The sequence below is a fragment of the Ranitomeya imitator genome, chromosome 3, assembly GCF_032444005.1.
Source record: "Ranitomeya imitator isolate aRanImi1 chromosome 3, aRanImi1.pri, whole genome shotgun sequence".
Taxonomy (NCBI): Eukaryota; Metazoa; Chordata; class Amphibia; order Anura; family Dendrobatidae; genus Ranitomeya; species Ranitomeya imitator.
In genome coordinates this window covers 330,632,465-330,647,695 of record NC_091284.1, presented here as the reverse complement: position 1 = coordinate 330,647,695, position 15,231 = coordinate 330,632,465, and the positions used below count along the sequence as shown (strand labels likewise).

At 44.0% G+C, this 15,231-nt stretch overlaps 1 protein-coding gene across 4 annotated transcripts in view; it reads right to left on the bottom strand.

Moving 5' to 3' along the window:
* AHDC1 (AT-hook DNA binding motif containing 1) overlaps positions 1-15,231 on the bottom strand; it is a 155,993-nt gene that overhangs the window by 85,085 nt on the left and 55,677 nt on the right. For all 4 annotated transcript variants that reach the window (XR_011319252.1, XR_011319253.1, XR_011319254.1 and 1 more), the window contains exon 2: positions 924-1,056. Coding sequence is in view for 1 of the 4 variants with exons in the window: in XM_069756722.1 (XP_069612823.1) it covers positions 924-1,056 (133 nt within the window). In the remaining 3 variants the exon portion in view is untranslated. The remainder of the gene's footprint in view (positions 1-923; positions 1,057-15,231) is intronic.

The window sequence follows — 15,231 nt, the reverse complement described above, 5'->3', positions numbered from 1 at the left end:
GCAAACAGTCGGCCCGACGTACCGACGGACAGTGTGATTGATTAGCACAACGGGGGCAGCAGATGCAGTTTTATGACGCATCCGCTGCCCATTGTGAGTTCCGGGGAGGAGGGGGCGGAGTTTCGGCCGCGCATGCATGGTCAAAAATGGCGGACCCGACGCACAAAAAAACGTTACATGGAACATTTTTTTTGTGCGTCGCGGCCGCCAAAAACACGACGCATCCGTCGCACAACGGATGCGATGTGTCGCAATGCGTCGCTAATGCAAGTCTATGGAGAAAAAAACGCATCCTGCGGGCAACTTTGCAGGATGCATTTTTTCTCCAAAACGACGCATTGCGACGTCCGTCACACGACGCTAGTGTGAGAGTAGCCTTAGCTGATATGTGGTAGCAATGTATGGACCTGGTCTAATACATGAATCCTTGTTGGATTCAGAAGACTCTGAAGATTCTTGATTTATTCCCAAGCTTATGTCCAAACCAAAAAAACAATCGATGCATTTGCTATGCTTCATCTTGGGCAGACAGTCACTACTGTGCTTTGTAAGTCCATGAGAAACCCTGCCTGGCAAAAAACAAGTAAACATACAATTACCAGATCAACTGTCAGGCTTCATTTTTCAGGGTTTTACATGTAACGTAACAGTGCACAGCTGTGCTACTGGTCAATTTTTAAGAAAACTGCACTCTAACATTCACATGTGAACTGAGTGTGTGTTGCTGACTTATTTTCGACGGTAGTATCAGTAAGCGCGGTCTGTAACCTCCAACAAGGAACCTTTCTGATCAGAATGAAGAAAGACTTCTTGGGTAACTAGGCAATATGCAACAAACCAGCCCATTTATGAAAATGGAGCAGTCTGAATATTTACATACAGGTGACATGCAAAAAGGATGCTCATGACCCTGCCACACTTACCTTGAACGAGGGTGTCTACAGACTAGGGTCACTCTGCGACCCCTCTCGGTCTCCTTTGAAAGTGGAGGATGCTTTTCGGCAGGAGTATCTCCATTTTCCAAGCTAGGAGGGACAAGGCCAGCTGCACTGACATCTGTAAAAAAAAAAAAACACAAGAAAAACATCACATTTATGATACTTCTTGGCTGCTCAGTGCATGGCTTCTCTTGGACATGCATGAGAATGAACTATAAGAAGCTGCCTAACATTTATGATCTCGCTTTAGCCCAAACCTTTCTTTGACAACCTTTGGACTTGGTCTTTTTCCCCAGTTTCCACCACCCTTTCCTCCCCCATTTCCTCTTCTTTCCTCCCCTGCTGTCTCATCTCCTGCCTCTATCCGCCTTTCTCTTTCCTGTTATCTGTATCTCAGCATCCAGCAGAGTGGAGTATATATAATGTGTCTCCTCCACATACTGACAAGTCCTCACCTCAAGGCTGCATGCTCTCCCCCTCCTCTCTCCAACTTAATACCATGATCTCCTCATGCCTCTCAAGGCTTCATGCTTCTCCCTGCAATCACTGCTTTCCCATCTATATCTCACCTTGGCCTGCAAGACCCATATACTTCTCCAGATGCCTACTCATTCATCCTTACTCTTCTGGTGTCCTCATATATCTGACAATGCATTCCTCAGTCCATTGTACTGATCTAAGCCCACTGTCTGCGGGCAGCACTCCAGCGCCAACCTTTCCTATGTGCCCTGATCATGGTTGTGCCGAGGGAAGTTTCTGTGCCCAAGTGTGCACCTGTGGCCTCGGAGAACCTCCATTCAAGGCTTTCTTTGCCTCTGCAAAGCAAGTGCTATCAGAAACAATATGCACAAATTTAGAAAAACTCCTATCTGAATCAGATACATTCACAGCACATGTACAACAAAGTTTATCGATAGAGATCATCAGCCATGCCAAAAATTACCAGCATCTAAGCCGTAGACAGAACAGTTTAGCATGTGCCAAAGCAATGCCACAATGAAAAAATAGCTAGGTATACTGTGACATGTAATATTTAGGACCATGCTAAAGCAATTTTCATAGAAAGTAGCACACAGGTTAAAGTGGATGGACAGGTTTATAAGAAAAGAAAAAAAAAAAAAAAAACAAAATAAGAAAAACACCCTTCAGACTGGAGTAAAAATGAAGTCTATTTCATCATGTAATAGTCATCGCCAAGCGCCCTGCTGTCAGCACATGGTCAGTGAGGGACGATGGCTGACCAACTTTTCACTAGCTTAGCCAGCCTCCTTTCTGACCGTTACCGTAAATCAGACCAAGAAGGGGACTGGGGCTAATTAGTGAAATGACATAGGCAAACATCACTTGCCAATACTGGAAGCTCTGTCCTGCGCCAAACTATAGTTGGGTATTGGAGTTTTCAGGACCATCGATGACATTGGAGGACATTTGATAAATGACAGCATGTAAGCATACTGTAAATATTAAGTTTCTTTTAGATATCTCTGAAGTTGTTTCTAGATTGCAATCATATATAGATACCAATTTAAAGGAAATATACAAAAGAGCAAAGTTATGGCAAAAAAATGGATTCAGAAGAACCTGAAATATGCCCACCTGATGAAATGCTATTGAGTTGCTTGGGATTGCCATGGAGTTTTGGGGATAACTTAGTAATATCTGAAATACACCAAAATAAATAAAAAAAAAAGATACAAGGTAGACCTCATTTACTTCACAGGTTGAAGATATGGACAGGTAGATTTAGTTGGCAAAAAGACTTTAAAAAAAGTTAAAAAGGGTGCATGGATGTCTTTAGGTTTGAGATAAACATCATCCATAACCCAAACCTCCCAGTTTCATCTCCAAGATGTCTCTTGTGTTGCTCCAGTTTTCTGGAATGCACTACCCTGGACCTTTCAACTAATACCTAGCCCCCACGTTTTTAGGCATGTTTTAATAAAGGGAATCTGTCGCCACATTTGTTCTACCTAAACTAATATGGGCATACAGGTTATAGACTGCTGAAAAAGTCATCCATCTGTGCATGACAGATAAAAAAAAATGCAACATTTGCACGCGCGTTCGCATTGTTTATGCGCATGCGTTTGTTATGAACAAATTTTTCAAGAATTTCCTTGACAAGCCATGCCCAATGGGCGTGGCTCATGGGATTTCTGCAAGCGAACGCATGTCTTTGAGTTCCTATATACTAATGCTTTTTTTAACGCACTCCTTCCACAAGAGTCTGCATGCCTATGGCGGTGGAAATTTGACGCCAAAAAAATGCTAAGCCGTACACCGCGAAAATACGCATGCGTAAGCAAATGCATGCACCTACAATGTTAAAGATAGGAAATCAAGACGCATGCGGATGTATGCGTCTGAAACGCTGCGGACACAACCGCAAATGTGAAACCAGCCTTAGTCTCACACTGGGAATGCCTCCTTCATGTAAAATAAGCTCTGGAGGCAGAGTTATCTTCCAGGCAATGTCCTCAGAGGTCATTTACATATAAGAAAAACATGAATTTCTCTGGATTATTATATCAGATCGCCGCTATCAATGTATCATTTTATTCAGCTTTCCTATGACCTACATGCCCCAATAGATGGCTTAGGAGGGTTGATCCTACTGACTGATTTAATTTAAAAACACATTTCTCTAGTCCTGGCTTATCACGTCACTTCACAAATATAACCCTTCCCTGTTCTCCCTTTCTAAATTTTTCTCCAAGTCTGGTTCTTCCTATTCATCTCTCTCCGCATCCTCCATGCACCTAATAGCACTTGGTAACTGCACTTAGAAACTGGCTGATGGCCGGATCGTGCAGCTTATTTTACATGCCTATTTATTATAATGATAGCTGGACCGGACATAAGCATGTTCTACACATTGTGCCCCCCACACCACCCCATCTCCTCAGGTTGTAAGCTTGCGAGAAAGACCTTCACTCCTCCTGTAACTGGTGAACTGTTACTTTGTGATGTCTTTATTGTCTGCACAATTGTAACGTGATGCGAAATATGTTGGTGCTATATAAATAAAATGAGTATTATGAAGGGGCCCTCACTCCGGAGCCCCCGTTTATGAGCCAATCTGCACTAGTGGCTAGCATTCGGGGAAACATGGGCTATTATCTTATTACTAGGTCAGTAATACATGATCTGATTGGCTGCCACGTAACATGGTAGTGCATGCAGTGGTTGGAAGCGATCACTTGATAGCCTCTCTAATTTCAGAGGAGCAGTCTTTGATGACAGAACCCCTTTAAATTGACATTGTTTCCAATTTGCAGTCCCAAAATAACCAGGACAATGAATGTCAATAGAGGTCAGTCTCTAGAAACTGTAAGCAGGGCCAGATGATGACACCAATCAAGCTGGTGGCGTCCAAGTCTTACAAAACTCCAATAACTGGCTGTGCACATGGGTAAAGGACACTAGAAGGAAAGGAGAGTGAGCCGACATTACAAGTCGGTAACACACAACATAGGCTGACATTGCTGGTTTATTTGTAGCAGACCTCAGATACCTATATAATCTGACATCAGGAAGTGAGCTTGTGTCACAGCTGAGTGTGTGGGGGAGGGTAGAGGGCAGACAGATGGTGCAGTGATAAGAGGAGGGAGCAGGCATTGGATTCCAGGCACAGGACTAATTATAGCTGCCCTCCTCCCAGAATGCTTTGAGGCAGAAAGCACTCAGCCAGGGAACCACATCCTGGCAAAGCATTCCCTTCCCAGCCAGAAAGCCCTGCAGACCTTGGCATTATGACCAACCTCTTTCTTGCCTGAAAGCAGCATGTGACAGTATAACCCTTTCTGCTCCAATGAAATGTTCTAAAACCTCTCTGCCCAAAATGAAATCTTCCACCTGACACCGTGCATATCCCGCAGCTGTGGGCAAGGCCAAGCATCATGTGACTGGATGAATAGAAGGAGGAAATAACGCAAAGCACGGCGGTGTGCGTGAGCGATGCGAATACATATCTAGGTATATAGGACAGTATTTCTGGGAACGTACCGCCACCAGCTCTGGCTGCCCTGCAGACCCCATTACTCCCCACTGTGCAAGTCATTAAAATACAAGTGAGCCCCAAAGAAGGCAGTCACCTACTCCGTGGGCAAGAATGTGGCACGGCCATGGGCACCCACACTGGTGAGCCCAACGCTGAACAGCAGATGTCTCTCTCTACAAAGCCCTGCACACTATCCTTCCTCCTGTCTCTCTCATCCTTTATTTATCTGCTTCCTCCTGTGTGCACAGATTAGCTGCTCCCCGCTGGATCCAGGATCTGTCAGACAGGCAGATAAAATACACAGCTACAAACAGAGAGGGGGTGTGCAGCTACTCCGCATCATTATACCGCTCAGCGTGTGCATCTTCTCTACAGATACTCAGTGCCACTCTCTGTTCTAACAGGATGCCGCTGCAGCGGGCCTTACATGTGGTAGGGCAGAGGGAGCAGGAGCATGTTGCCTGGATACCGAATGTGGAAGTGGGTCATGCAGCAGTGGGGACACGGTGACATCCGAACGGGGAGTGCTCGCCATTAACCCATGGCGGCCCACAGACCTGTTGGATCACTCCGCACAAGTCCTATCAACTCCTTCGGGTATAAATTGATGCACAGAAATGTTTGTGATAACCAAGTTCTGCTTGGCGGAAAAGTTCCTAATTAAAGAAATCCAGAAGTTGGGGGGGAGAGACGTATCAGACAACCATAGACTCTGCTCAGGACTTGGTACAAATGAGAAAGCAGCTCCTTTCAGAATTAGGCTTGCATATAGAGCGCCATCATTTTCCACAGCACTTTCCAGGCATCAGTATGACTTTGGGGTGTGGGAGGAAGCCCATGCAAACTCCTTGCAGATGTTGTCCTTGGTGGGATAGGAGCCACTGTGCTGACCTCCTTTGTTTCCTCACAACTCCAGCCAATCACATTGCTACAAATATGGAACAATGACAGAAAGCCACAAACCTGCATGTTCCTCATATTGTCAGCCGTGTTATTAGCGACCCCCTAGAACAGCCTAGATACGACATACCGGCCTTCTCTACTATTCAACAGTCGATAAACTTGGAAACGGTTCTGAAAAATGGTAAAGAGATATGTTCAAGATGGCTTTAGCCTTAGCCAACGGACACAGGGTGGGGCACAGACAGAAAAGGGCCCCTGTGAAAGAACAATATATGGGCCCTTAGTAGCCCAAGAGCGCCTAAAAACACAAAATTGCAGCTGCTTTGGGAGTGTAATGGCCCCACTGACATGTCTGCCCCTGTTGGTCAGTCCTGCCATCATAATACATGGAGTGGGGGGGCTATGTGCACTACTAGGTGTGGAGAACATCTGGTAAACATCATTGATTTTCCTTCCCAATTCTAGCGCAGCTAAGTGATTTTTTTTCTCCGGACATTGTACATCTATAGACACATTATGTGTGCAGGAAGCTTTTATTCCAAGCAGTCCCTGGCTAGGTGACAAGGTCATGTTATCCCCAGAGCTGACAGTCACATCATATGACAAGGGAGGGTGCCTTCTTACTTCCAAGGTGCTGGTTACCATAGGTACAGAGCTCAGCAAGGAAAGTGCTACTCCATTGCTGTGCTCGGCAGGGTGCTCTGAGGCAGGGAAGCGGCTGATGAGCCAGCTGCCAGGAAAGGGTTACACATTGCCACACTGCAGTGAATGGTCTCTCACAGTCTGACCTCTCACAGAATAATCAGTTCAGTGATTCGGACTCTGAGGGCTAGAGATGGTTGTGCTGCCGGAGCTTTCTAAATAGAGAGCAGATGGGCCCAGTATAGCTGACTTGGCCAGTGATAGCTGATACAGAGAACAAAGCCATGGAAGCGCACTTCTCAAAAAAGACTTTACGGCATTTTTAACTGCTACAGCACCAATTTTATAGTATTTTGCAACCAGACAAAACATTTACATGTGTGAATAGAAGCCATTTTTCCCCTGATTTAATATACATTTATTTAATATAGTGCCACCTAGAATGCAGTCACTAACTTAAAGGCCACATAAGGGCCAATTTTATATGGAGCCAACAGAATTACTAGGTCTGCTATTGGAGGGCGAAAGGGAACCAAAGTACACAGACAAGCCCAATGCGTAGGCCAAAAAACAAGCCGCATACAGGCACTGCCTGGACCCTAGCCATCCATTACATATACACAAGTCTTTCTGGGGAGGGGGCTTTAATTACAAAAATTAGGAACATAGATACACGGTAAGGGTTCAGGCACAGGATGACCCCAGGGTCTATTCCAGGTTAGGAGATCTATTGTGTCATGGACAGAATACACAACTCATGTGAATGGTCCCCTGGTGAAACATACCGTAACCATACTCATTTCACATCACTGCCTAAAAGCGGTTTAGGGGGTTTTCAATCCATTTCCTAAGTCTTTATTTTTAGTGATATCTAATAAAGCCTTGTGTCCAGTTAATTAAATATAGTGAATAGGGCTTCGTCCCACGTATAACGATACACCTTGAAAAAGGCCTTATTAGGGCGGAAATGTTGGATGTCATCTGTTTTTCACTTGGATCAATAAAATAAAGGGTTATTTTATTCCTCTTGAACTGCAATTTGAGTGCCAAAGTTTTTCTATCTGTTGAAGATTACTGCTTACTTCTGAGCATTTTTTTTTTTTTTTAACAGACACACAGTCACACAGACACAGTCACACAGACACACACACAGACACACACAGAAACAGGCACACACACACAGACACACAGACACACACACAGACACACACACACAGACACACACACAGACACACACAGACAGACACACACAGACACACACACAGACACACACACACAGACACACACACACAGACACACACAGACACACAGACACACACAGACACACACAGACACACACAGACACACACACAGACACACACACAGACACACACACAGACACACACACACATCCCCATTTTGTTATAATTCTTAGAAACTGTTCACATTTCCGTTGGGAGGGTCAATCAGAGATGCCATCAAAAATACTGTGCCTAACTACAGAAACTCGACAGACCATAGTATAATAAATAGGACTGACTAGTGCCGTTGGCAGCCGTCAGGTCAGGGATCCGGCACTTCCGTTATTTTCATTGTCCTGCTACAACGACTGGAGAGCAACGGAAATAATGAATGCAGATGTGAACTGAGCCTTAGGCTCAGGACGTCTCTCAGTGGCATCGCTGACAATTGCGTGCTTACATTAGAAATGCTACATGTTTGAGCTTCAGCTTGTACAAATGAATCATACATTTTCACATAGGGATCAATTACCTCAAATCAATGTGCATTGCGTCTCATCCACAAAGCCATCTTTCCAGTGTGCGCTGCAGAGGAAACTGCTCACACGCAAACGTAGATGAGCATCGACCCAAACTATTTAAAAAGACTAAAACTAATACGACCACATTACTCCTCAGACTCCACTCCATCCTTTATCATGGTGCAATTACAACACACCAGTGCCACATGGCAAAACTGTTCATGAAATCAGAGAGACATTTCACAACACGGGGCAGCACGGTGGCTCAGTGGTTAGCAGCGCTGCTTTGCAGTCCTGGTATCCCGTGTTCAAACCCCACCAAGGACAACATCTGCAAGGAGTTTGTATGTTCTCCCCGTGTTTGCGTGGGTTTCCTCCGGGTTCTCCTTCCCACATTCCAAACACATATTGATAGGGAATCTAGATTGTGAGCCCCAACAGGGACAGCGATGATAAGGTCTGTAAAGCGCTGCGGAATATGATAGAGCAAAGCATAATAAATACAAACTTGTGCAGATTAGTATTAAAATGCAGGAAAAGTGCTTACGTGTACCAATATGCAATTAAGTGGAATTTAACTTCACAGAATAGTTTTTAAGTGATTGACTGGGTCCTTCCTCCCGGACCCTAAACCAATTACTAGAACAGGGGTCCTCAGTCTCTTCTTCATCCTCGCCTGTGGTGAAGGGAGCATGACTGAAGTTATCAGATGTGCTCTCATGTGCCACGGATAGTGACAAATGGTCAAGCATAGACTGAATGCATAGTGGTCATGTGGTTTAAACTCCTGATTGCGGAGGAGGAGGAGGAGGAGGAATGGGGGCTAGGAACCCTTGCTGGTGATTGGCGAATTTCCCAAAGAATAGACATTTTAGACAATTCTTGGTAAAACCCTTTAAAGTAGAGAAAAACATTGAAAACGAAACTAAAATCTGAAAATTCAGTGAATAACTCATTTACTCTTCTGTTCATGTGTATCAAGTGAATATTCATCTTGCAAAATAACTTGTGTATTACCTTGTAAATCTATGTTAAAAGGTGAATACAATATAAAAATCGGCAATGGGAGACTCAAATGGGTGCTCCTTGTGGCATGGACAACAGAATGTGTCCACTGTTTCTTGAATCCTAGAACATTAAAGGTTCTCCCCAAAAAATCAAGTTATCCCTTAGCCCCTAGTTTGCAGATTCTGCAGCCCTGTTGTGTGATCACTGGAGGTCCCAGCAGCCAGACCCCCATTCATCCCGAGAATGTGTTCCAGAGCACTAAGAACTTCATCTTGAATGGCGCAAAGGTGCCCAGGCTCCACTTCATTATCAAGACTGCAAAAAATACAAGAAAGCTGTAACCCATTTCTCCCATTTATAGTGAAAGGAGCAGAGGCCGAGCATGTACACCACTGATCCACTTAAGACCATGCACTGCACAGCCTCTTTCTTGAGATTCTGAAACTCATTCTCGAGACTGCTGGATAGGGAATAACTTGCGATTTTGGGTTTAGGCGTCTAACAGTCTACATTTCATAATTCCAAGAAATTGTTGTGCTTAATGCCCAATGTGAACCTAACCAGTCATAAGACTACAATAAATGCTCTTTTGTAATTGATATATATATCTACTATATAATTGTCTAAGAGTCACTTCCGTCTTTCTGTCTGTCATGGATATTCATTGGTCGTGGCCTCTGTCTGTCATGGAATCCAAGTCGCTGATTGGTCTCGCCAGCTGCCCGTCATGGCTGCCGCGACCAATCAGCGATGGCCACAGTCCGATTAGTCCCTCCCTACTCCCCTGCAGTCAGCGCCCGCTCCATACTCCCCGCAGTCACCGCTCACACAGGGTTAATGCCAGCGGTAACGGACCGCGTTATGCCACGGGTAACTCACTCCGTTACCGCCGCTATTAACCCTGTGTGACCAAGTTTTTTTTTACTATTGATGCTGCCTATGCAACGTCAATAGTAAAAACATATAATGTTAAATTAAAAAAAAAAATAAAAAATCATTATATACTCACCTTTCGCGACGCTCCGGTGACTGCTCCATGCAAGCGGCAGGTTCCGGTGCCGTGTATGGGAGAAGGACCTGCCATGATGTCACGGTCATGTGACTGCAACGTCATCACAGGTCCTTCTTGCGCAGGGCCTGTGATGATGTCGCGGTCACATGACCGCGACGTCACAGGCCCTGCGCGAGAAGGACCTGCCATGACGTCACGGTCATGTGACCGAACTACAAGGGGCCCTCGGAAGGTGAGTATATGTTTATTTTTTAGTTTTTAACCTGTGACATACGTGGCTGGGCAATACACTACGTGGACATGCATATTCTAGAATACCCGATGCGTTAGAATCGGGCCACCATCTAGTATGTATATGTATATGTATATGTATATGTATATGTATATATATATATATATATATATATATATATATATATATATATATATATATATATTTTTTACAAGGGCATAAAAATTACCCTTGGTCGAAATAAAAATTTCTATTTAAACAGCGGTGTGCAGTCAACGTACGTAAGGGTTTTGATCACTTTCACAAAACCAGTATGGTCATTTGTAGTAAGTAGAATCTTTATCATCAATTAGCGCTTGTAGCACTGTGTAAGTTACTCATACCTGAAACATGTTACTGAATGCCTACCATAAGGGTATGTGCACACATCAGGATTTCTTGCAGAAATTTCCCTGACAAAAACCGGACACTTCTGCCAGAAATCCGCATGCGTTTTTACCGCGTTTTTCACATGTTTTTGGTGCGTTTTTCCCCAAATGCATAGAATTGTGGGAAAAACGCAGAAAATCCGCAAAAATAATGAACATGCTCATTTTTTTACCGCAATGCGTTTTTTCGCGGAAAAAAACGCATCCATGTGCACAAAACATGCAGAATGCATTCTAAATGATAGAATGCATAATGTATGCGTTTTTAATGAGTTTTTATAGTGTTTTTAGCGCGGAAAAAAACGCGAAAAAAACCTGAACGTGTGCACATAGCCTAAGGCTGTGTGCACACGTAGCAGATTTTTTGCGTTTTTTTTTTGCTATAAAAACGCTATAAAACCGCTCACATTAAGCATTTTATTTAAGAGAATGCAATCCGCATTTTTTGTGCACATGCTGCATTTTTTTCCTGAACGAAATCGCATTCCAGAAAAAAACGCAGTATGTTCATTAAATTTGCATGCCCACCATGCGGGAAGTAAGCAGATCATGTGCGGTTGGTACACAGGGTGGAGGAGAGGAGACATTCCTCCACGGACTGGGCACAATAGAATTGGTAAAAAAAAAAATCGTGATATACTCACCTTCTGATGGCCCCGGAGTCCTCCCGCCTCTCAGCGGTGCACGCGGCCGCTTCCGTTCCTATAGATGGTGTGTGTGAAGGACCTGCGATGATGTCGTGGTCACTTGACCGTGACGTCATCGCAGGTCCTGCACACACACCATCTATAGGAACGGAAGCTGCTGAGGAGATCGGGACGTCAGGTGATTATAACCATTTTTTAAAATTATTTTTAACATTCTATCTTTTACTATTGATGCGGCATAGGCAGCATCAATAGTAAAAAGTTGGTCATGCTTGTCAAACACTATGTTTGACAAGTGTGACCAACCTGTTAATCAGTTTTCCAAGCGATGCAGAATGCTAGCGTTTTCCAAGCGATCTGTAGCAAGCCAATTATGCTTGTAAAACGCTAGTTTTCTGCGGGAATATGCATGCCAATTCCGCATGTGATATACCAGCGGCAGGAGTTGCAGAATTGCCGCGGCAATTCTGCAATGTGTGCACTTAGCCTAAAACTCATTGCATAAAGAACCATCCAAATTTGAAAATTACAAACATGAATAGCAGGAAAGCCATGAGAAATTTGAGGTTACATTACAACGGCTGCATTACTGTAATATCACATTTTTTAAACTAATCGGAGCTAATTGGTTTATTCTGTTTGATGCCGTTTTCCTAATGAATTAGGAAATTGAATTGCTTGAACTCAGGTTACACTTTAATTCTTGAGTTTTAGGAATTAAAAAAAAAGCAGATTAGTAGTAACCATTTAACTACTGCCGGCACATGAGTTTACGGCAAGTGGTCAGGACTCTATTATCGGAGCACTAAGTTGTAACTGCAGAATGCCACATCCGGTATCTGCAGTGTGATTACTGGGGTTTAGTATACAGTGTGTAATGCCAGTCAGTTACAAAGAACTCTTCCCATCCAATCCGTACCTCCCACTCCCGACTCCAAGACTTCTCCCGTGCTGCACCAATCCTCTGGAATGCTCTACCCCAAGATATTAGGACCATCCACAATTTGCATAGTTTTAGGCGCTCGCTCAAAACACATTTGTTCAGAGCGGCCTACCACATTAACTAATCAAAGTGTGTGTGTGTGTGTGTGTGTGTGTGTGTGTGTGTGTGTGTGTGTGTGTGTGTGTGTGTCCCATTCACTATCCCCATCTATCCCCCACCCCCTGAAGATGGCTGGACCATCATTGTAAATACACACCTGTGCTTTGTATTTCCCCACCTCATTGTAGATTGTAAGCTGTCACGAGCAGGGTCGTCTTATTTCGCTTTAATTACTGTATTGTTAACATTGTTACTTATGTCTGTTGTGTTTGATACTGATAAACGGTAAAGCGCTGCAGAATATGCTGGCGCTATATAAAGATTATTATTATTATCAGTAGCTGCAGAGGAAGTTTAAGGCCAGAGTCACACTAAGGCTACGTTCACATTGGCGTTCCGCCAATGTGCGTCGCTGTTGCGCCGTCGACGCAGAGGCGACGCGCCCCTATGTTTAACATAGGGGACGCGTGCGTCGTTTTGGTGGCGTTTTTCGCCACGTGCGTCGTTTCCGACGCTAGCGTCGGACGCAAGGAAACGCTACATGTAGCATTTTCTGTGCGTCCGATTTTCGTCGGAAAACGACGCACGCGTCGCAAAACGCGCGCGTTTTTGCGCGCGTTTGCGTGCGTCGCGCGTTGCGTCGCCGACGCACGGCGGCGCAACGCTAATGTGAACGTAGCCTTAGATACAGTATCGGATGCGATATGCTAATGACACTCAGGCTCCAGCTCCTTTTTTGAGCACAATCCAAGTGTCAGTGCTCCAGTCCTCTGGCATGTAAGAATCGGAGCACAGCTGCGGAGAAATTAAATTTCTCCATCTCTTCCATTGACAGCATCAACAGATATCGCACTGCACTCGGGTGATAGAGTGCTGTGTGATGTTTCATACGCACCCATGGACTTTGTCTGGGTGTGTGCGATCCAATTCTTGGATGCAATGGGATTGTTTTCATATGCTGATTTGGCATGAGAAAATAATTGTAGATGTGAGCTGTTCCATAGAGTAAGGGCTTGTTTCCATTTGCGAGAAACACGTCCGTGTCTCGCATGTGAAAACCAAGCTCTGGCGCCGGCACTCCGGAGTGGAGAGTGCAGCTCCATGTGTTGCTATGCGGCCGCACGCTCCGCTCTGGAGTGCCGGCGCCAGAGCTTGGTTTTCACATGCGAGACACGGACGTGTTTCTCGTAAATGGAAAAGAGCCCTAACATTGAGCAGAGTGCAATCCAATTACATCGCAACTGTGAGCGAGCCCTTAGAGTCAATTGACTACTTTTTAATACCAAAGTAAAAAATATTTTTAAAAAAATAAAGACTAGTGGACCAATGAGGTCAAAAAAAGCAAGTTACATATTTATTAGACAGTAGACTCAAGACTAACATACGCTACTAAAATTTGAAACCATTGTCCAGACTTTTTGAATTTTTTTTTTAGTATGAAATACAGTAAGTAATTCTCAGCTTATTAATCTCCTGCTCATTTCTGTAACCTGGCCTTTAACAAAGACGATTTAAGTACATGTGCCCCTGCCCGCATCACTGGATGCCACGTTACAGAGAGACCACTTGGGCACCAGCAGCGCAGAGTAATATAGTCCGGTGTCACTTTAAGTGATGTTTTACACAATGTAATTTTTTTGTTTTTTGTGGAGTGCTTTTGTTTAACAAAGCACAGTCTACTGCTCTATCCAACACAGGTAATACAAAAAATATAATATATACACACAATGAAGACGCACGTTAGCCAGACACCAAAACCTTGCCTTATTTGTATTGCACAGTAAAATGACAAGATTGTGATAGTTACAACCACAAGCAATTTAGTGATTTCATCCAATTTTACAAAATGTTATAAAACTATCAGGGACAATTCCACTGTGCTGCCACTGGTCTATCTAAATAAAGTACGGTACATTAAAACTGTGAAAACCCAACCAGCTAATATTTTTCTTCGTTAATAAAATTACAATTGTTACTAGTACTGCTTTTATTTCTCTACAGCAGAGGTGGAGAATCTCAGGCCCTTGGGCCGTTTAAGGCCCTTGGCCAGATTCCTGGGGACCGCAGTACTTGGGGCCAGCAGCTATACTTTGACAGTCCTTTAATTTCTTCTTGCTCTGAGCACTCGCACGTAATATTCCCTATAAATGAGGCGCGTGCACAGAGATTACATCCTGACACCAGTGCCAGAGTTAGGATGTACTTTGTGGGCAGAGTTCATGTGTGATTTGTACGGCCCCCGAAGGATGGTAGAACTATCCAAATGGTCCTACAAAATGGAGAGGCGCACCTTTGCCTTCACATCTCAACAAATTCTGTGCATGAATGAAAAGAAAGCTTTCTCTAAGCCGGTTGTGCATCTGAAAGAGCCTGATGATCCACAAGGGTGGTGGCAGTATGTGTTCCTACTTCATAAGTTACACGCAGCATATATCACACCCCTATGCTGATATTTCTAGTTATAATAAAGGTTAATGTGTCACTGGTAGGATGACATTGTAAGCCAGTATGTACAAAGAAGGTGGTAAAAAAGATAGAGCACAAATTATAACACCCAAGAACAATCCTATTTTGGAGAGAAAGCTAGTGGATGATATCACTGGTTTGCTTGATTAACAGAAAAAGTTGTCATTTTTGA